The sequence below is a fragment of the Dromiciops gliroides genome, chromosome 5 (assembly GCF_019393635.1).
Source record: "Dromiciops gliroides isolate mDroGli1 chromosome 5, mDroGli1.pri, whole genome shotgun sequence".
Taxonomy (NCBI): Eukaryota; Metazoa; Chordata; class Mammalia; order Microbiotheria; family Microbiotheriidae; genus Dromiciops; species Dromiciops gliroides.
Genome location: NC_057865.1, coordinates 226,596,507 through 226,618,178, shown reverse-complemented (window position 1 = coordinate 226,618,178; position 21,672 = coordinate 226,596,507). Strand labels below are relative to the sequence as shown.

The window sequence follows — 21,672 nt, the reverse complement described above, 5'->3', positions numbered from 1 at the left end:
TCCTCCGTACCACCAGACATACCCTTGTTCAGGGACCCCGCCCCCCTTCTCCACTGCCCATTCAAAGTTGTGTTGCATATTTTATTTTTATTAAATCAAAAGCTAGTCTGGTGGCAGTTCCAAACTGGGTAAAGGTAGAAGAATGGGGGAGAAAGACAGACTGACAGAAAAACAGAGACACAAAGAGGGGACAAAATGAGTGAGTAGGGGCTTGATGAATACACAGAGCAGGCTCCATTTGGCATAGGGGTGTTGGATCAGCCCCCAATCCCTCTCCTCTGCTACACACACCCAAAGTTCATTGCCAAGTAGTTGTGTGTGTGTGTGGGGTTAGGGGCGGGGCAGTAGAGACCCCTTCCTCTGGTCCTTTGCAGGGGAGTCCACCTAAGGAGCATATTTCAGAAAGATCCAAAGTGGATGAGATGGGGTATGGGTACATGGGGCAGTGGGGTTCAGGGTATGTACATGGGAGGGGAAGAGGGAAGAGAGGAGCAGCATGGATAGAACCCTTGTAGGTTAACCCCAAACAGATGGTGAGATCTGGGTTGGGGTGGGGAGTGGGGGTCACATCACACTGAAGCACATGGTGGAAGTGGGGGACAGAAGAGTCAGGAGGTTGTACCCTCCCATCCAAGGCTCCCTCCAAAACAGAAGAACCTCCTACGCACTGGAGACAGGATGGAGAGGAGTGACTACAGACATCAGTTGACAGGTTGGAGGAGGTAATGAATCCTCCAGAGGGGAGGTCGTTTGGGGGAGAGGGGGCAAAGGAAGAAGGGAATATCCTTTAATCATCTGTTATGCCCTTGGCTCTCAGTTCCTCTTGCACCCTTGTCAGGTAGGTGGGATCCGGGTACCCAAACCTAGAAGCAAATAGAGATAGAGGAAGAATGTTAATTGTGCAATTCCTTTAGCCCCCATGCCCTCCCCTTCCTGTTTACCCTGTAGAAACACCAGACCATGCTTCCTCCCCCTCCCTCCAGCCAGGTTGTCTCATATCCCAGGGAAGAACTGGTCCAATTCTGCTTAGTTTTGTGGACCAAGGTGAGTACCCCAGGATTAGGCTGTGTATGTGTGTGTGTGTGTGTGTGTGTGTATGTGTGTGTGTGTGTGTGTGTGTGTATGGAAGAGGCATGGAGAAGTTAAAAAAAGGGACAGGAGAATTGTTCAATAGGGGTTGGGGAAGAGGAATGTGTGTGTTGGGGGGGAAGGGAAACTTATGTGAAGTTAAAGGAGGTCTAAGTTAAATAAAGCTGGGGAGAGGGCCAAGGGGCAGGTATGGGAGAACTACATATTTGGGAAGGTTCCCAGGGTGAGGGTTGAGGGCCACACAATGGCAGTGGGGGATCAGGAGAAAGAGGGGGGTTGGAGGGGTGTCGCACAGCTGGGGTCCCCCAGTGCAGCTGGTCTTGTGGTGGATGTCGTTCCAAGTGATGACATTTGGTCTCCCCGTGGTCATGGAAGTGCCAATGGTGAAGGTGAGACGCTGGTCAAAAGCCTTTCGGAACAGAGTCAGCACCTTGTTGCCCTCAGGGCAGTCTGGGAGGTAGGCCACCCGTGTGGTGCCAGGATACCGAACGCCAGGGTTTGGGTGCTCGGCCTGGGAGGATGGGGGAGTGGTGGAGCAGTCAGTGGATGGATACCCTAGAGGCCCATGCTGATAACCAACAGTCATCCTGGTCATCCCTCTGTTCATACATTAGGGGAATATGCTGAAAGATTTCTAGGGGAGGAGATACCCAGGTCACGGTTCAGAGGGCTGGCTAACCAACATTTCTTATATTTGAAAAGTTTTTCCTAACTCTAACCACTCATACTGCAACTGAACACAATTTTCCTTTTGATTGGCTCACAGTTGGATTAAAGAGGCATTAGTCCTTCAGAGAAGTGAGGACCAGGCATGTCAGCTTTCAGCCTTCTCTTCCTAATGTCTTCCACCAAGGACTTTATTACTTCTGTCTTTCAGTATCTCTATAACTCTTATCCTGACTGTTCACATGCTTATGAAAACCAAAGTTGGCCACTACCTTAGGCATTACTCTCTAACAATGAAGCTCCCAGTATGACTGCTTGGCCTTCACCCATTACTCCTGTTCCTGCCTTATATTGTCCCACTGGCATCCCTTTTTCAAAGAACTATGACAAAATAATTATTCCTCTTTGTTTGTGACCCTCTAAGGTTTAGGGATTCCTTTCTAAGGAGACTTCACCTAGCCAGGTGTCCTCCTCCACTTGCTGACAATTCACCTCTGTAGAAATTTCTGCATTAGTGAACACTTCCAGATTCATCATGCCAATATTAGTCAGTTCCTTTCCTTATTCTTAATGTACTTTTCTGTATGTTAGGGGTAAGGGAGAAAGGGGGGGGGGTTGCTGGCTTGGTAGGACATCCCTCCCACCCCAAGACAATTATCAGAAAGTCATACTGTATGAAAATAGTAGAGCCAAAGATATTCAATAGCTTAAATCATTGGTCAGTTCTTTTCTCTATTCTTATGATGGAAGAGGTGAGTCCAATCAGTGACTTAGCTTGGGAGAGGCCAAAAGGGGAGAAAAGAGTGATCTTCTTACCCCTTGAACACCAGGTGGGAAGACGTACTGGATGACAATGGTCCCGTATTTCTCATAGCTAGGCAGCAGGAGGCTGGCATCCTTGGAGACCAGCATTCGCCCATTCTGGGGCTGGTTGCCCACCAGCTGCCCATAGAAACGACCACACATGGGGCAGGCCTTCTTCACCTGCAGTGCCCGGGTAATGCAGCCTTCACAGAACGAGTGTCGGCACTTTTCCAGTGTCTTGGCATTCTGGATCTCCCCCAAACAAATGGGACAAGTGCTCTCCTGCTCTTCCGCCTCCTCTCGTAGGCGGGGCGGAGGAGGTGGGGGCAGAGGGGGCGGAGGAGGGAAGGGGGCTCTGGTCCCCGGGGGCAGCAGTGGAGCAGCCCGGAGAGGAGGGGGCCCTGGGCGGCGCAGCTCTGGATGCTCACCCCCGCCCCCCAGTGACAGGCAGCCCATCAGCTCCCCCTGCCTTTGTGCCTTCTTCAGCTCCTTCTCTGCCTCCTTTAGCAGCCCCTTGAGAGCCTTTCTGGCGAGGTAGAGGCTATTGGGAGGGGCTGGGTGAGGGCCCTGGAGAGCAAGCTGGAGAACATAGATGTCCGATGTCTCTCCATCGATGAGGATGGATATTCGATGTTCATCCCGGAGCCGGGCCACCCGCCCTGGTGTTTCCTTGCTCAGGAAGTCCCACACTGGCTTTGAGACTGTCACCTTGTTCTTGCAGCTGCCCCCACAGGCCGCCATCCTGGACAGGACGAACGACACTGCCCCAGGATGAAGGGGCTTCAGGATAGGGTCTATTTGCTGAGTACCATCGCCTCCACTTTCAATCCCCACTACCCACCCGAGGTGAGCATCAGCCCCATTCCAAAGCCCAACCCACCACCATCTCTCACCAAAGAACTGCCCATCTTATTTTACTCTCCAAAGTCCAGCATCTCTTCCACTCTACTGTGTCCTACCCAAAGTTCTCCCAATCAAGACTAGGGCAATTCCCCCAACTTAAAAGATGATATCGTAATGTAGGGCAAGTTGCTTCAAGGTCCAATGACTTTCTTATTTTCGTTCAATACCATCCCCAAGGCACAGTATCCCTTCCTGGTTCCCCTTCCCACAGCTCCCATCAGGATTACAGGGTGATATTTCTATTACCATTTAAACCAAACATCTGAATCTGGGACCCCCTGAATTTTCCCCATAGTTACATTGATTGCCTCCTTCCCTGTCCAGAGTAAAGTCATGTGCCCTGGCAGGGAGGCTCCCAACCTGGCACATCTAGAATTGGCTTTCCTTTTCTTCCTCTGCATCCCTACTTATGGACTAGAAAGAGCTGACCTAGCGGTGATGATGGTGAATCTCTCTGTCCAAAGTTGGGGAGAAAAGGAACCTTCCTAGATACTTCCTAATTCAGAGGCCCTATGTATGTATCTGAGCAGCCCTGGGAATGGAAGAATCAGGATTTCTAGAGTAAAAATTATTGAAAGCATTAAAAACATGATCCCTGGGTGTGGGAACAAAGAGGGATGGAGGCAGCTTGTTACTTGGAGCATGGGTACCTGGAGAGCCCATGGACGACGGTGACAGGAGGAATCCCGGAAGTTCCACACGTGGCTGGACTTTGACCCCAACACTAGGCAAGGGCAATAGGGTTATAATAGAAATTGTTGCCTTATCTGTCCCTTCCCTTCTCCCCACTCCCTGCCACCAGCCAACTGCACAAGATATCTCTCTTCCTCTTCCTCTTCCTCTTCCCCCCACCCTTGGTATCCCATCCCCTTTCCAAGAGAAGCTTTGTGGAGACTGGAACTTCAATACTCAAAAGTCAAACTTCTTTTCATCCCTAATACTAAACCCTTCAAGGGCCTTTTCCTCAGTCTACAGTGAAAAAGTAAGAAGAGAGAAGAGGAAGAAATAACTGTTTAGGATGGGAAAAGTCTCAAGATTTGATCTAAGCCAATTGTCTCGGCCTTTGCCCTGCCCCCTTACCCTCAGTTCATAAAGGCAAGAATTTCCTCTTTGCTCTCACTCAGACTTTCACTGTCCCCACTATTCCCTATGATTCCCAAATTGTTTACCCTTATGGTCTGCAAATCCTCACTAAGGTCTAACCTTAAATCACTCCTGCTGGCTGGCTGCTGAAGATGTGGACAAAGTGGCAGCAGACTCTATAACAAAAAATATCCATAGTTCACTCTTAGGAGTTAAGATCAAGGACCTCATCTCGCCACGGGTACACACTGTCATGCATGGGAAATGTTCATACATGGGTCTAGTTCCTAGGAACTAGGGCATCCCCTTAGTCCTCACTTCTTTACTTCCTTAGGTCTCCATCACTCATCCAGCTAGGAAGAGAACCCCTGGTCTGAGCTCAGGGTTAAGTTGAAATTCTGGCTAGGGCAGTGACCCTCAGCTGGGAAAGGCTGCCCTTGCCCGTGTCTCCATCCCATTCCCCCCATCCCCCCTCCCAATTCGGAAGCTGTCTACCCCCAGGGGCTCTTGGCCCCAACCCTCGGGTAGGGTGGCTACGGGCTCGGACCCCTCTGACAATGGAGGGCAGCACCGGACCCTAGCTACGCTAAGGAAGTTGGCGGGGAGGGTGGGCAGGGGCCTGGCGGTTCGTGACCTACAGCAGGCCAGTCCCACCCCCCAGACTGGGGCGGGGCCAGTGAAGGTGTCTGGAGTGGGCCCGGATCCCCGAGTCTCCACCGCCCATCTCCCGCACCCCTCACCCCGCGCCAGGCCGGGCCCTGATCCCCCCGGCGCACACGCAGATACACACAGACACTCACGCGCGCACCCCCGCCCAGGGGCCCCCTCCGCTACCCCGCGGCTGGCAGGCCCCGTGGAGGCCCCGCAGCACCCTCCCTCCCCCCACCCCCCCGCAACCCCGCAACAGAAGGGAAGACTCCCGGCTGTGGAGTGGGCGCGGAGGGTGGGCATGGGCGAGGGTCCCAGGGCTCCAGGGAGTCGGGTCCGAGGGGCGCGAGCCCGCGCCCGGGGGGCGCTGGGGGGAGGGGGGCCGCCGGGCTCACCTACCTCCCGTCAGCGCCGCCATCGCCGGTCACATGACTGAGGCTGTTGCTGGGATGACGGTCCGGACCTTAGCAACGGGGCGGGGGGGAGGGAGAGGAGGGAGAGGGATGAAGAAGAGGGGAGGGGGAATGGGGAAGGGGGACCTCGAGGAGGGGAGGCGGGTCCGAGAACAGCGACCCCCTCCCCCAAATCTGAGGCGACAGTCGCCGCCTCTCGGGCCCCACCTCCAATCCCAAAGCTTCCTTCCTGCACCTCCCAGCCCTCCTTCCGTGGGGATGCTCCTGGGGAAGGGGGAGAGGCGGAGGGTGGGAAGGAGGGGGGAGCTGCTGGGGAGGGGGCAAGGGCAGGGCTGCGGGGGGGTGAGGGAAGGAGCAGCGAGCGAGCCTGCGAGGGGAAGAAACCCCCCAGCCCCATTCACCTGTCCCTCTCCCCATCACCTTCGTCACCTTACCCCGCCCTCTGCATCCTCATCTTTTCCTTTCCCAATCAACTGCGCGGGTACCCGCGGGGGCTGGCGGAGAGCGGGCAACCGACCTCAGCTTTTTTGGAGTCAGCGTGGCCAAGGGGATGGACTGGGAGACAGGATGAGCTGGGTTCAAATCCCACCTGGCGCTTCCTAGCTGTGTGATCCAGGGCAAGTTACTCTGAACCGGAAAGACCTGGGTTCAAATGCCACCTAGGACACTTCCTAATTGACCCAGGGCGAATCGCTGTGACTTCTTAGCCTTAGTGTTTCGTTGGCAAAATGGAGGGAATGATCTATTTGGTCCTAAAAGATGCCTGTCTGTTCTTTATCTTAGATTTATGAAATCGGGTGGAGGGAGTCACCTTTTCTACCATTTGCCCATTTTTGGAGTGTTCGTTGCAAAAATGTCACTACTGTGTGACCTGGGAGAAAGAATCATTTAACCTCTCTGAGGCTCAGTTCTTCATGGATGAAATGAATGGGTTGGACCAAATGGCCAGTCCCTTTCAACTTTAAGACTATGATCCTATGATTTACCCATTTTTAGTATTCATGCCAGATGGGAACTCAGACATAAAGGTGGAATGGATAAAGAGAATAATAATACATCCCTCAGCCCTATTTCTATAACACTTGCATGTTTTATAAAGAGCTTTGCCCCTATCTATTATTCAAGGTAGATGCTAAATTATTATTCCTTTTTTACATTTGAAAAGTCTAAGGCTCAGAACTATTCAATTTCAGTAACCTTTCTATTTTAAATAATAATTTTTTAAAATTAAATTTTACTTTTTTCAAGAGATCTGACCTCTCCCTCCCACTTCTTTCCCCTTCCAATTGAGAAAGCACAAAACCTCCGTTAAAAACAAGTATAATCAAGCAAAACAAATTCCCATATCGAACATGTTCATAAACATTGTCTGGATTTGCAACTGAATCCATCCCCTCGATACCAGGAGCTAAGGTAGCATGTTTCATCATGAGCCCTTTGTAATGGTGGGTCACTGTTTTGATCAGAATTCCTAAGTCTTTTATAAATTGTTCTCTGGATTCTGCCCAGGGAAGAGACCTCCATGGCCACTCAGCTAGTAGGCACCTACCTGGGAATTCAAGTCCAGGTCTCCAGGTCCTGAGTTGAGCACTTTTCCCATTATTCTTTTAAAATGACCCTGTATTGTTCTTAAATAGAAGTCCCCTCCAACAACCCCCATCAATCTCCAGAAGCCAAAGCTCAAGCCCAGATTTAACTTTACAAACTCTTTTGCCCATACTTATTCTTTAGCAGAGAGGGAAAATGAGGAAATAGAACTGATCTAGGTGCCCTGAAAAAGAGGCTTCAAAATCCATTTACTGATCAGGCCTTCCAATACCCCTCCCAAAATTCACAGCCTAACTCTCTGCTGCTTTCCAAATTAAAACCTTGTATCCTTTTGTTCACCCTAGGGTTTTCATCTATAAGTCTTTTTTTTTTTTAAAGCTCTCCCCCACCCCAGTGGCTAAACAGGAAGATAAGGAGGCTTTTAGAAATCCCATGGGACTGTTGGGGGAGCACTGTCAATCTGCTTTTCCCACCCCAGGGCCTGGATGACTGATCTTCCTCCAGCATGCTTTCCCAGGACCCAGCTGTATCCTTTCCCCTCCCCCCCTCTCTCCCTTGCAGCCAGATTTCTTCCCAAGAAGCTTGGGGAAAGAGTATTGACATTTGTTTCTTACTCAGCTTCTCTCTCTGCTGAAAGGACACATGCATTTTATTGTAGGGCCCTGTGTTCCAAGAAACCCAGATCCCAGAGGAGATTAACCTCCCATTTCAGTATTTGGCACCTCAAAGTTCTCATAGTAGAGAAATACTTTCAACTTGCTTCCTCTCCAATTATAACATAAAACTATTATATTCCTAAGGCAAAACCAAAGCAAAACAAAACAAACACCCCCAAACCCCACAACCAAAGGTCTTTTCTTCCCCTCCCTTCCTCCACCCTGCTTCCACCCCAGAAACTTTCTATTTTCCTTTATGGATCATCAGAGTATACCTTCAATAGTCCCCAGGTTTGGGGCACTACATTTTTACCTCTTGATTTTTCATCTCTCTGCTCTTCCTTATTCTGAACCCTAACACTCAAGAACAGCTAACTTTTTACAGCACTTTAAGGTTTCTAAAGCATTTTAAGCTCATTTCATCCTTTTAAACTTGTGAAGTATTAAAGGCATTATACCCATTTCACAGATGAGGAAATAAGATTAGAGAGATTCAGTTCTTGGTCTTTGGCTAAAAACTGACATTTGTAAATTAATGTGGGATTCCCATCCAGGCAATGTCTACTCACTCCAAGCCTAGTACTCACTCCTCTGACACACACTGTACCTCAAAAATACAAAGGACACTAAGAGGAAGCAGTTCAGGTTTAATAATTTACTTCTATATTAAGACAGCAAGAATAGGAATATGCAAGATTCTTTTTTTCCTTTTTTTTTTTTTACAAAAAAAAAAAGGTTGCAACAAATAAAGACACCCACACTGCCTCAGATGCATCAGCTACAAGGTCAGAAAACCAATTCCTAGAGAAAGGCAGTTGTTGGTGTCCTAAGTTTTATTGCATATAGACAGGGGAAAAATAGGGGGAAGGAGTAAGTTCAACCAGGCCCCTGGAAGGAGGATAAGAGGGAGGTGGATATCAGACATCAGTCACACACTCTCTCACTCACACACATACACACAATTCTTCAGTTTCTTCCTCCTGAAGAATAAAATTAGGAGTAAGGAAGTAGGTGGGTGAAAATATTCACAGGGCTACCTCTTATTGATAGAACAGTTTAGCCCCACAGGGAGTACTTGCACTGACCCATAACCTTGGCCAATACCATAGAAACCTAGGAAGGAGTGATTGTCTCAACCCCAAAGCGAGTCCATATCTGTTTCCCCTAGGCTCATACGCCCCTGATGCCCCTCAAACCCCAGTTAGGTAGACTACCCCTATATGATTTAGGGAGGGGCAGTTATGGCTGATTCCTCTCAGGAGGTAGGGAATAGGGATGACAATGCCACCTATTTCTGGGAGATATAATAGCAGCACAAGACAGGTTGAATGGGGCTAGGCTGATGACAAAATTGGAGGGAGAGAGGAAAAAGAAATGGTGCTGGGTTCAATTCACCCCAAAGATAACCAGGTTTGGTCCAGGTCACTCCCCTGCCCCTGGAACAATACCCAGAAATAACTAGACAAAGGGAAAATAGTATTAAATCTAGTGAGCTAAAGCTCCAGAATCTTTCTTCACTCCAGCCTCCGAGATATACCCGATGAAATGGTCCCAGGCCCAGGTGGGGACAGAGGCTCTGGTATCCAGTAGCAGCAACCAGACGACGACCCCAACTCGGGCCCAGACAGTGAAGATGCTTCAGGACTTAGGTGCCCAAGATGCTGGGAGAGGGGCTGGGGAAGACCCCAACCCAGTGAAAAGCCAGCCTGCTGACTATCTTCCACACACCCCTCCACTTCAACTAGTAAGACTGGCTACAGCACCTCCTGCACAGACAGGCTGCATCCACATCTTCCCCAGGTCCATGGGAAGATGTTGGAAGAGGAAGAGTGAGCCGCTGTGCCTGGCTCAAGCTTTCCGGGTTGCAGCCACTTCTGGAGTCAAGTCATTGGTCCTGCCAGGGTCAGAAGACACCCTTCCCCTCCCCCCCAACCAATCCAGCTCCTCCTATTTTTACAAAAATAACCTGACATTTTACAAAGATCAAGGCACTTGGGAGAGAAAAAAAAAAAGTTCTCAGCAAAACCCTACTGAAGCTGACTCGGGGGTGGTATGGCTAGGACAAGAAGCAGGGAGGATGTCACTGTGGGAGTGGGGAGAGGCAACCTGGGCTTAGCTAAGGAAGGACACCCCTAACTCCTCCAGTCTTCCCCCTACAGCCCTGTCACTCCTTCCTCCCCCTATTCCCCCAAGTCTAAGGAGATGTCACAAAGGGCCGGGAAGTCTCCTAGGCAAAGATGTTGGTGATGAAATCTAGGAACCTCTTGGCATATTGATCAGGATGGACAGTAGAGATCTCTGCACCAGCCTATGAAAAGAGAGAATTAAGAAACAAAGAGATGGGTAAGGGTGGGTGTGGGGATGGACCGCTCCTTCACCCCAAATCCTTCCTCTCATTTCCACATTCAGCTCTTCAATCCCTCTCCCCTACCCTGGGTCATTAAAAAAAGGTTCCCAAAGAAAACTTCGGCTCTTCCCCTAACAACAGTTTCTGAGCCCTAAAGTGGGAATGAGAATTTACACATCTATGGGGAATACTCACCCCATGCTTGACAGTCTTTGCTGCATGAGCTGCCTTCTTCTTGGCATCATACTGGGTCAGGATGTCAATGAGGCCCATGAAATATACCTCCTTCTGGGGGGCCCCTAGGAGAGGAGGAAACATGGTCAAAGGCAAAATATCATCCTGGTTTCCACCTCTGCCTGTGCCCCTCTCCCCAGCTCCAAAACACTGATATGCGGTTTCCTATTTTATTCGTAGTTATCTATGCCTATGTGCCTAATCCCCACTTGCTTCAGATATTGCAGAGGGACTTCCTGTTAGACCTCTGAGACCCCTTCCAATCCTGAGATTCTGTAAAACCATCCTTCAACAGCAAGATACAGCCCCACTCGGGGATGCCATTCTCTAGTATAACCACTCTCCCCTCATTTTTCCTCCCCTTGAGTGAGGGTTTCCTAAAATTTTTTTCTGACCGCTAGGATAGCTCCAAAGCCTTTGTTGTCTCTGACATCCTATTCACCTTCAGCACTTCGGATGGCATAGACGTCTATGAAGGACTCAAACTCGCCAGGGCCCAAGGGTCGGTGAGCATGGATGTAGCCCCCAATCCCCTCAGGAGAGGTGCCACAGGAGCCAACCAGAGCTGGAGGCCCTGCCATACCACAGTCCCCCTCCCCTTCTGGTTCCTCCTCTCGACCAGGACCTTCTTCCTCCGGCTCTGTCCCTCGAACGATGTCATGGATACCCAGTAGGAGGCTGTAGTCCATAATCTTCAACTGTACCAGAAACTAAAGGCCCACCAATGTGTCAGCGAAAGCAGACCACTCCTTCCCTTCCAGGATTCTACCCCCTTCACCCACTTCGGGAAAAGAGACAGTGGCTAAGAGGATGAAGGATGAATGGGAGGGGTAGTCTTCTATCTAGTTAGATCCTTCACAATTCAGAGTCCAAGCTAACTGGACTGTTTTCACAACTCAAACCAGAGTTGTGAGGGGATATCCCACTAAGAATCTGCAAGTGCCCAACACCCTCTGAAGCCAACCTAAACCAAATGGACAGGGACAAAAGAGAGAGCTAAAAGACATAGCAGCCCTCTGGAGCAATGACTAGAGGATACCACTATAGCCTCAACCCCTCCAAACCTCACCTCCACATCTCTCTTTAGCTTTTCCAAAAATACTCTCTTCTCCTCCTCACCAATATAAACTTTCTGGTTCTTGTTGAGAAAGTCCATATCTTTCAGAGTGGGCAATTCTTTAACCTGAGAGGAATGGAGAAAAGTGTTTTATGAGAAATCCTTTCCAATGCAGCCTCAGAAAAACCCTCTTACACACACACACACACACACACACTCAGTCAGTCAGTCAGTCTTGTCTTTCTCTGGGCTCCATCTTCTCACTCCTCTGGGATGCCCTCCCAGGTCCTCACCAATCCTCCTGGTCCTTTCCCCCCAAAGCACCGCAAAGCCTAGAACTAGACACAAACCTGATCAGAGGCTAAGAATAACTTCATAACTAATCAAAGGTAAGAAGCATTTATTGATCACCTATTATATGCCAGGCACTGACACAAAGACAGAATGAAAAGGAATCCTGACCTTCTAGGAGTTTACATTCTAAACTGTTTCTGCTACATCAACTCACAATATGATATGTTACTCAAGGTTTGTACCTGGATCTGCTCACAACCCCAGGTCTTCTGCCAGCCCTGGAATCACATCTCGTTTATTCTCACACCTATAGCTTCCAATCCAATTTTTGCCCACATCTCTACTCTTCCATCTCTCTTCTAGTAACAGAAACCTATCTCTTAGACTAAGAAAACTCATGGGATGAGGAAAGGAGAGTCAACACATTTATTCCTCAGGGTTCCATATCCTATCCTCTTCTCTTACAACAACCCCAACATTTCCCACCCAGAGAAACCCCATCTAGCTGAGCTGTGATTAAAAAGCAGTTGCTTTTTAATTGGTCATAGGCCTTTCCAGAGAATTCTTTATAAGCAGAAAGTAGTTTGTGGGAATCCTTCAACCAAAGACATTTTCTTCCCTCATTAGCAGGAATAGATATCCCTTCTATGACAATACAACTCCCTCTACCCCAAAACCCACAACATCACCTTTTCCTTATCACTGGCTTCTCGGGATACCAAGGAACCCTGCAAAAAGAAAGATCCAGAAAGAGCTGGTCAAGGAATAGCTAAAAGTACCAGTGAAGACACTGCTCCTCAAAGCAGTTCCCTTTTTTGCTGTTCCCCTGGGAACCTCACCACTTCACTGACACTGGCTTTTTCTACAGGATGAATCTTCTAGCTCCTCTTCCAGTCCCCTTCCTGTTTCTCTTTACCTTCCTCACCCCCTTACCTTGAGGTCATACTTCCTGTGCACAGGGAGTCGGTGGCTGAACATGTTGCGCATTACAAGCATGTAGCTGTCTTCATTGTCAACGCTCACCCGGTACATTCCCAGGAACTGGGGGAGCAACGTGTTGCCATGGCACTTGACTATATACTAGGATGGGAGCGCCAGGGAGATGAGGATATGGAAGAAAAAAAAATCAGAGAAAAGGAACAGTGAGACCCACCTGGGAAACTCTCAGCAAAAGAAATCCAGACACTGTGGTTTTTTTCCCCCTCTCCTAAGGGGGAAAAAAACTCTAGCCTGAAACTTGGCTGTGCCTAGAAGAGGGGACCATAGGGACCAAGCCTCCTAGAAATGGCCCTAATCATTCCTACTGCTCTTGAAATTCTCTAATTTCCATTTGTTCCACAATATCTTTTATTTAAATGTTCATACTTATCAAACAATTCTGCAATATAGACCCTTCTGATATATTATTCTTCTATCACAACTGGAAAGTTCTAAGTGAAAAGGGATTTGCTAGATTGTTCCAGGTGATGACAGTGAGATCTATAACTTAGATTTCTGGATCCAGCCTAAGTTCTTTCTTTTTGTTTTGTTTTGTTTTGCAGGGCAATGAGGGTCAAGTGACTTGCCCAGGGTCACACAGCTAGTGTCAAGTGTCTGAGGTCAGATTTGAACTCAGGTCCTCCTGAATCCAGGGCTGGTGCTTTATCCACTGCACCACCTAGCTGCCCCAGCTCTTTCTTTTAGAACAATGAAACTCCTCAATGGATTGATTTAGGGCAAAAATAATATTCACAAAGGACAGAACCTATGCTTTTGATTCTAGAATTAAGGCATTTGTGCTTCCTTAGAAGTAGCACTTTTTCCATTCTTCCATTTTCCAGATTTTTCATTAGTGACAAACAGAACCAAGATGATTTGGTAAAGTGTTTTTGGTTTTTGTTTTTTTGTTTTGTGGGGCAATGAGGGTTAAGTGACTTGCCCAGGGTCACACAGCTAGTGTCAAGTGTCTGAGGCTGGATTTGAACTCAGGTCCTCCTGAATCCAAGGCCAGTGCTTTATCCACTGCGCCACCTAGCTGCCCCACTGGTAAAGTGTTTTTGACAGCTCTAGAACATGTTCCAGGGGCCAAAAAAAAAATGTGACAATCACCACCTGATAACTCAACTGATCTCAAGAGAGGAGATAGCTTCCCTGGACTCATTCTGTACCATAAATGACCATGGTCATATCCTCAATACCCCCTTACCCCTGAGAGGTGTTTGATGTTAATATTTTATTGACTGATCCTAAATTCATCTATTGCTTATACTATGCCATATCTATGTCTAAAACAGCATATCTTAGGCTGTAAGCTCCCAGAGGGAAGGAAATATGGCCACAATTCTTTGTCTACATCACCAGGCACTGATATATACTTTAAGATGACAGTCCATGTTGTCATTTTTTTCAGACATGTCCTACTCTTTGTGACCCCATTTGGGATTTCCTTGGCAAAGATGCTGCAGTAATTTGCCATTCCCTTTTCCATCTCATTTTTGCAGATAAGCAAACTAAGGTAAGCAGGGTTAAGTGATTTGCCCAGGGTCTGAGTAAGTGTCTGAGGCCAGATTTGAACTCAGAAAGACTCATCTTCCTGACTCCAGGTCTGGTGCTCTATTCACTGTACCACCTAGCTGCCCCAACAGTCCACACATCTGTGTGTTTAAGAAAAAAAAGTAGTCTATATAGAAGAGAAAAAGCACCGGGTAGTCTTTTGGGGCCACAGCAACGCCAACATTTGTGGGGAAGAGTAGCGGAATTTGAAGTTCCAACCTGGTGGTAGTTAGAGAGGTTGCTATGCATGTCAGCAATGTCCTCACTAGAAACCTCTTTGATGACCAGAGTTCGATCATAGGAAACAAGGAATCGACCATCACTGCCTTCGCTCTCACTTGGGGGACTTCGGGTAAGAGAGACCTGGGAAATGTAACAGGAGTCAGAGATGGAGACCCTTCTTTTACTACCAAAAGAAAGTAAAATGATCAAATGAAAATACATAGGAGTAGAAGCATACAGCCCAAGGGAGATAATAGAAAATATCATAGCAAATTCAGAACCAAATTTGGTTTCAAAGACCCATGCTCCCCTCCTTTCATTTGCTGGTTAGGAGAAACCAACCCACTAGGGATTCCTTACCTGGTAGTCTTGGTCATCAATACCGAACCGATCTCGAAGGTTCCTGAAGACCTGGGGACAATACTCCTTGAACTTGAAGTGACTAGGCAGGTTCTCCCTGGAGTGTGGGTTGAGGGGTGAACACTCATCTTAACAGTAGCATATACCACAGATCAGGTAAGTTAGTCACCCTGAGTTAACATGAGGACTCTAAGGACCAGACTGATGATCTGTTATTTGCTACTGGTGGTCTTGCACAAGTAAAGAAGGAATATCACTAAACGTTTCTTCCAGGTAAAACCCTTACAGGTAGAGAACTCTTCCAACATTAAGATTCTATTATTCTAAGATTTTAAGTCTTAGGGCTCTCTTCTGAAGTTTTAAATATTTCTGACTTATGAGAGAGGTAATGACAGATCCCCCCAACTTACATAGGGAAAGAGGAAGGAAGAAACCTCACTCACCTGTGGAAGAGGTGATTGTTGACCTTGATCTTGGAGCTAGCCTTAAAGTCATCTGGAAGCAACATTACAGGGGGTGGGACCTGGCTAAGCTCATTGATCTAATGGAAAATCAAACAAGGATACAGTAAGTGGTAATGAGGAAGGATTGGGATGGGGAAAAACAAGCAGTTTAAACCTCATCTCTTAAAAAAAAAAATCTAGGTGTGCTAACAGAGGGAAAAACAGAATCTCTATTCCCTCATATTGACCACAAAAGTGGGCAAATTTTACCCAAAGCACTCCACTCGATCCACACCATGCAACTTCATGCCCATAACACACAGTCATTTTATCAGTCAAACCCACTAAGCTTCTCAGGTTTATTTTAAAAGCTGTGAGAAATTCTAAAGAAAAAGAAAACACTGGAGAGCCTCAAGACACTGAAGGTAAACAGATATTTGTTCCAGTTTTTAAAATGCAGTCATTTCAGTTGAGTAGAGATAAGGGAAGCAAGAGCAGAGGGGAAGGGAGAAGGATCTAGTAACTACAAACAATTGCTAATGGCAGTGACCAGTCTATTCAACAAACCCAGTATCCAGAACATAGAGACAATGAATAAAAGCATGGATTAGGCTGACTCAGGATAAGACTATAAATAATAAAAATGTTTTGCACATTTCTCTCCTTAGTTCTACCTACTCTGACCTAATTCTCTGTAAAAGGTCCCCCAATCTTGAAGGTGTAAGCAAAAAAAAAAAAAAAAAAAAAAAAAGAGCAACTGATTTCCAGAGAACTCCTGGCAGCCAGGAATTGCAAACTCATTAGGAGCACATTCATTAAGGACAAAGTGGTTTACCTTCCCACTCCCTTATTCTTCTCTCTACCCCAAATAATGTGTTGGAATCTATGCGTTGCTTAGTCTACCAAATGAAAGGGACTGTGAGAGGTAACTTCCTATGTTAAGGCTCTCCAAAGGAAGAAATGCATTTGATTTTATTTTTTTCTCTCCTCCCTCTCTCAAGTTGACATCCATCCCCTCCCCCAACATCACCAAGAGAAAAATGTTTAATCTAAATCCTCTATACTGCAGTGGCAATTCATTTAGTTGGAAAAGGCACATACTCCTCCAGAAAAATAACTTGCTATTCCCTAAGATTAAGCCATCCCTTCCACCTGCTGTGCTATGAGCTGAATCATCATTAAGACATATGTTCAAGAGACAACTCATCTGAGCCTTGAAAGGAAAACTGAGCTGGAGCCTGCATCCTGGAGGGAGCCTATTTCTCCCAACCTCAAACACTTAAAAAGAAAAATCTTCTGTTAAAGCTTATTGTGAGGGTAGAGTGGAAGGGCAGGAGATAGCACTATAACTTTCCTCATAACTAGGGTCTGCAGATCAATCACAACAAACCCCAGACTGAGCCCCTTGGAAGTTGATGGAGACCACAGAGTTGCCTAATTGACCCAAAGCACTTTTGCAAATAGGAAGCCCATATAATATATGGCATGAGATTTTAGTTCTACCTTTCAGTTAGCATTTTTGTGTGAGGCAATTGGGGTTAAGTGACTTGCCCAGGGTCACACAGCTAGTAAGTGTCAAGTGTCTGAAGCCAAATTTGAACTCAGGTCCTCCTGACTCCAGGGCCCGTGCTCTATCCACTGCACCAACTAGCTGCCCCAGTTCTACCTTTCAAAAAGACAAAGAAAGTGTCGAAATCTGAAGCTCCTCTCCCAAAGGTGATACCAAAGGAAGACAGTTAATCCAAGGGGCCCAGACACTGCTCTCCTCTGCCACCCTGGCACTCAGAGACATGGAAGTCTCTAATATTAGGGAATACAGGAATGGGGGGGGTGTGCTCGAGAAAAACTTAATTTTCTTCCCTATTTCTTACTGAAATCTTAACCCCTTTCCTATCTGTTTTACAGAGGAGTTGGGGAGAAAGGAATGGCAGATGTTTCTCTCATTTCCTAAAGAGAACATTCTTCATCGTCCTTCCCTTCAAGATCCATAAACATTTAATAAGATCCTACTCTATGTCATGCACTGAGCTAAACTGAGTGCCCCTCTCCCCGCAAAAAAGCTGACAGAACAGCCTCCCCTCCCCCCGCAAGACCCCACGTTTCAAAGCTGCAGTCATAGAAGCTGCTAAGAGAGTTAGAGCTAAGCTCGAAACCAGGCTGGAAAGGGGAGGTGGGCACCGCATCCCTGCCATGCTGTACCTCCGGACCACTGTGGGGACACCCAGAGGTTAGGTGACTCATGTAACCTGGAGCTCACCCAGGCTAAGCCAGAGGCTTCGGAGTCAAGGACCGGGGCTAGAAAGCAGGAGGGAGAGGAGCGTGAATGCCCCTGCCCACCGGACCCGACCCTCCCCAGCCCGCCCCCGTCCCCTCCTCGCAGAAACCCGGACGATCAGAACTGGAGAGGGGGAGGGGAAAGGAGAGGGACCCGAGGCCCGGGAGCGCCCCCGGGAGGGGAGAGGCTCCAGGGCACAATCCGGAAGGGGGAGGGGAGGGACGAGGGGGGCAGAGTCTCACCGAGTGGGCGACGCCCCACAGGAACACGCCCACGAGCGGGTCAGCGGCCCGGAACACCTTCACCTTCTGCTGCACGAAATGCTTCTTCTTGGTCTTGGAGGCGAAGCCGAAACCCGGGCCCGGGCCCGCTGTCGCCGCCGGTACGGTGGCCGACGAGGCGGAGGAGGACGCCATAGCCTGACCCCTGCGAACCTGCCGGAGCCGGAGCCCGAGCTAGGAGTAGCGATGCTAGCGCCCACCCCCGGAAGTGTTGTTCACCTGCACCGCCGTCACGTGACGGGAGGACGGGCGAGGTGGGGGGAGACTGTCTGCGGGCCCCGATGAAGGGAACGCGCCGGCGCGGATCCGGGGTACTGCACCTCCTCCCTCCCGTCTTCCTCGCACCCAGTCCCGTGACGCGAATACGTCATCCTCTCACCTGGAGCGGGCGCGAGCGAGCGTGCACGCTGGCGGGGAGCGCGAGGCCGCGGGCTGGCTTGCGGGAGGTGGGCCATTCCCGACCAGCCCGGGTGCTCTAGGCGATCCTGCGGGGGCCCCCAAGGGGAGGAGGGCCTCCCTGAGGCTGGGGCGCCGGTTGTAAGTGCCCTTCTCCTTCCCCAAGGTTTACGTCCAGTCTCCTCCCCACCTTCCCCCTTCTCCCCCGGAAAACACGTAGGCAGACCAGAGAAAGGTTAACGTTTTCGCTTTATTTTTAAAGATACCCGCTCGTACTTTAATAGACACTGGGGTTTGTGTTGTGTTTTCTTCCACTCCGACATGCAACGTTTGGCAGATGTGGGTGGGCCAGCCAGATGCTGTGACCCAGACTTTGGGAGAGGGAGGGGACGGATGACGCGAGGAAGAGGAGGAGGAGGAGGAGGATGCAGAGGATGCAGGATGAGGCCTTCATGGAAGGATGATTTTTTCTGTTGCGTGCGTGTGTATAGCGAATGATACATTCCCAGCCCTTCTTCCACTAACCCTATTTGCACACCCGTCTTCCCCCCACACCATGCCTTCCTAACTCGTCTGCTTCCTTAAAAGAATAATTAAATGGCACTATTACATAAGACATACTGTACTCGGGTCCCCTGGTGGCGAATATTGGCATGAAGTCCCTTTACTAAAGTGGTTTTTCATTTGGTCAGGGACTTAACCCATATTCCTTTAACAGTGTGTGATTTTCTTCAACGTTACCTCTCATGTAGTTGTAGACTCTATCTTACCCACCCTTAGCTCTAATTAGAGTCTACTAAATTCTGTAATCTTAAGAGATATGGCTATAGATGGTCTTCTCTTTCCCCCCACACCTAGTTTTTCCTTTTGCCTCAAGGATGTGGGTTTGTGTTGGGAGGAATATTTAGTTCTACAATCTCCTACTGATTGATAGAAGTAGGGATGTGGCTGTTTTATTTGAGAAGCGTTAGTTCTCCTTTCTGTCCTGGATTTATGCCTTAGAGTTGCCTTAGAAAGTCGTCTAAGTGGTTTCTTTATCCTGTCTAGAGAGCAAACACCCGTTTTCTTCCTTGATTCCTCCCCAAGTCTTAACTGTTGAGGCCACCCGAAAAGGTTGGAAGAAGGGACTTTAGGCTGTAGAACAGCCCTGTAGGTAAGATTTGCATTACAAGGTTCTAGACTATTCTGGTGACCCTTAAGAGAAAAAGAGAAATCTAGTTTTCTTTCTAGTCAGTGGTCTAAGCCCTCCAATCTTGCACTTATCTACAAAACTACTTGCATATAGGCAGAGTTGGATGGAAGAAAGAGACCATAACCAAACCAAAATTCTGACCCTTTCTTCTATCCAGTGGCAGTTGCTGTTTGGGCTAAGGGAGGGTGTAGTTGGAGCTCCTAGATATTAAGCCTTCAAGCTCGACTTCCTTACAATTTACCCTCCCTTCTTCCTTACAGTGCTCTCTTTGAACAGGATTCTTGCTGAAGAAACAGAAAATAGAAATCTGGAGAAATTGTTGCCCCCAGCTTGGGAGGAATAAATCATTCTTCTGATAACTAGAAAACCCCAAACCAAGAGGGGAGGGGGAAAGAGGCGAGAGCATAAGGCAGCATAATATGGAACAAAGAGAAAGGGATCCAGCTCACCTCCTCCACACCTTGAGGTTGGTGTTGCAAATAGGTGCAAGAAATTTCCCTGCCTGTTTACCCCATTACCCTGGGAGAAATTCAAGAGGACAGACAATGCCAAATACCATTTGCCTGTTCTCTATCAACTATGGTTTAAAAAATAGAGACAAGCAGTTATTTGCCAGGCTCTGCGAAGAAAGGTTGAAGGGATCAAGTCCCCTGCTTCTCCATCACTATAGTGTTGTTCTGGAAATTCTGGGCAGAAACTTTAGGGTGGCATGTACAAAGGGCAGAAATAAAGGAGGAGATAGTGATTTCAGCCACCTATGTTTTCAGTGCCCAGAGAACAATAGAGGGAAAGAGACACACAAATTTTGGAGGACAGAGGTAAATATCTGGAATCCTCAGGGGGTAGGAATTCTAATCACCTTTACTCAGTAAATCTATGGAAAAAAAGAGTGTTTTTGTAACTTGTTATAAAGCCAAAACATTCTTCAACTTAAGGCTTTGTTTTTTAATAAGAAAGGCCATGGGCCTCTAGCTTCCTTTTTTTCTTCTTTACCATTTGACCCCTCTACCAGTGACCCCAACTCAGTGATTAATACCACTCAGTGTGAAAGACAGATATATGAGAGAGAAGAAACCTTCACCTTCCTCCTTACTACCCCAAGGGAGTGGGGTAGACTATGCATAAAAAGTTGCTAGATACATCATTAGATAACTTCAAGAGTAAGACAGTGGAAAAAAAAGACATAGCAGCAGTTTTGATATACAGTACACAGAGATATACAGAGAACAAGAGAAAGACACCAAACATGATACAGTTGAACAACGAGGATTGGGGAAAGGGGTTAGTATCAGAGACCACAGGTTTGCAGCATGCTGAGAGGAGAGGCCTCAATCCCTCTTAGAAACTGGGGAAGAAAAAGAAAGTGGGATCACTCTGCAGCCCAGCCTTAAAAAGCACTTCAAGTTTTTTGATTCAAAAAGGAGTAGGTATACTGATGTCACAGATTTTTGGCGTAATGCCAATATACATAGACTCCATCAATTCTTGGTCTTTTTTTCTCTCATTTCTCCCTACCTTTGTTCACCCCTGAAATCCCCCAATGCCTCCTTTTTAGTTCATAGTTCTTCCCCTGTCTTTCCAGTATTTTGTATAAGATTGAGCTTGCCTATCCTGGGTAAATTTCTAGTTGAGCTCCTTCTGGGGGTACTTGACCTGGATTGCTGCCCTGGCTTAAGCAAGACTGTAAATTTCCTTGAGCAAAAGGATTATTTTACTTTCATCTTTCTATCCCCAGCACTTAGTAGAGTGCCTTATGTGTATTTGGCATGTAAAATGTTTCTTTTTTTTAATTCATCTGATAGACTACCAATATTTTCTCTGTTAATGGTCCCAAGGGATCATTATGATAGCCCAAGAAAAGCCTTTTGTCACTTTAGCAAGTTCTGAATCTGAGGGAGACCTTTCAGAAAATCCAGGTGAAAAGGAAAGAACCTAGGGTCTAGAGACCTAGGAGAGTTATGTAGAGAACATGTAAGGACATGGCCATGAATCAGAAAGCTTTGAACAGGCAGCCTCTAAAAAGGTGAAGTGGTGTTTCCTGTTCCCTGCCCCCCCCCCCAACAAAGTGAAAATAAATGGGGGAGGAGGGCCATTCATTTGAAGTTGAAGGGAAAGAGACCAGAGAGGGAATTTCCAACAGGTCATTGGTAGGAAACAAGATGTGGGGTAAGGCTCTTTTTCTAAAGATTTCTTAGTTCAGGATATAGAAAGTCTATCTAAAATAATGTA

General features: G+C 47.7%; 3 protein-coding genes across 11 annotated transcripts in view; all 3 read right to left on the bottom strand.

The window, feature by feature from the left end:
- Window positions 1-67: 67 nt before the first annotated feature.
- DTX3 (deltex E3 ubiquitin ligase 3) lies at window positions 68-6,241 on the bottom strand. 2 transcript variants are annotated; one of them, XM_043968553.1, is made up of 7 exons: window positions 6,041-6,229; window positions 5,593-5,656; window positions 4,666-4,721; window positions 4,113-4,186; window positions 2,572-3,320; window positions 1,383-1,600; window positions 68-863 (listed from the first exon to the last, which is right to left on the bottom strand). In XM_043968553.1, the coding sequence occupies exons 4-7, from the start codon at window positions 4,123-4,125 to the stop codon at window positions 788-790; spliced, it is 1,056 nt and encodes a 351-aa protein (XP_043824488.1). In that variant the 5' UTR covers window positions 4,126-4,186; window positions 4,666-4,721; window positions 5,593-5,656; window positions 6,041-6,229; the 3' UTR covers window positions 68-787. The 2 variants fall into 2 exon arrangements, with proteins under 2 accessions (XP_043824488.1, XP_043824487.1); XM_043968552.1 differs by lacking the exon at window positions 68-863 and having other exon boundaries at window positions 876-1,600; window positions 6,041-6,241.
- Window positions 6,242-8,444: 2,203 nt separating this feature from the next.
- PIP4K2C (phosphatidylinositol-5-phosphate 4-kinase type 2 gamma) lies at window positions 8,445-18,089 on the bottom strand. 6 transcript variants are annotated; one of them, XM_043967344.1, is made up of 11 exons: window positions 17,817-17,844; window positions 17,499-17,594; window positions 15,300-15,397; window positions 14,857-14,953; window positions 14,494-14,637; window positions 12,676-12,822; window positions 12,432-12,470; window positions 11,461-11,574; window positions 10,834-11,101; window positions 10,353-10,456; window positions 8,445-10,118 (listed from the first exon to the last, which is right to left on the bottom strand). In XM_043967344.1, exons 2-11 carry the CDS (start codon window positions 17,538-17,540, stop codon window positions 10,038-10,040), a joined length of 1,134 nt encoding a protein of 377 aa, XP_043823279.1. In that variant the 5' UTR covers window positions 17,541-17,594; window positions 17,817-17,844; the 3' UTR covers window positions 8,445-10,037. The 6 variants fall into 6 exon arrangements, with proteins under 6 accessions (XP_043823279.1, XP_043823278.1, XP_043823280.1 ...); XM_043967343.1 differs by lacking the exon at window positions 17,499-17,594 and having other exon boundaries at window positions 17,817-18,089; XM_043967345.1 differs by lacking the exon at window positions 17,499-17,594 and having other exon boundaries at window positions 14,424-14,637; window positions 17,817-17,956.
- Window positions 18,090-18,482: 393 nt separating this feature from the next.
- The window catches only part of KIF5A (kinesin family member 5A), a 34,244-nt gene continuing 31,054 nt past the window's right edge, over window positions 18,483-21,672 (bottom strand). For all 3 annotated transcript variants that reach the window (XM_043967340.1, XM_043967341.1, XM_043967342.1), the window contains one exon: window positions 18,483-20,788. The gene's annotated coding sequence lies outside the window, so the exon portion shown is untranslated. The remainder of the gene's footprint in view (window positions 20,789-21,672) is intronic.

Excerpts from the sequence above, each read along its gene's own strand:
- DTX3 (XM_043968552.1), bottom strand. Across the intron at positions 1,601-2,571 it reads TCCCACCTGGTGTTCAAGGG|GCCGAGCACCCAAACCCTGG; the intron begins GTAAGAAGATCA and ends CCATCCTCCCAG.
- PIP4K2C (XM_043967343.1), bottom strand. The coding sequence starts at position 17,990 with ATGGCGTCCTCCTCCGCCTCGTCGGCCACCGTACCGGCGGCGACAGCG. Across the intron at positions 12,823-14,493 it reads ACCTCTCTAACTACCACCAG|TATATAGTCAAGTGCCATGG; the intron begins GTTGGAACTTCA and ends CTCCCATCCTAG. Across the intron at positions 10,457-10,833 it reads TGCCATCCGAAGTGCTGAAG|GGGCCCCCCAGAAGGAGGTA; the intron begins GTGAATAGGATG and ends CTCCTCTCCTAG.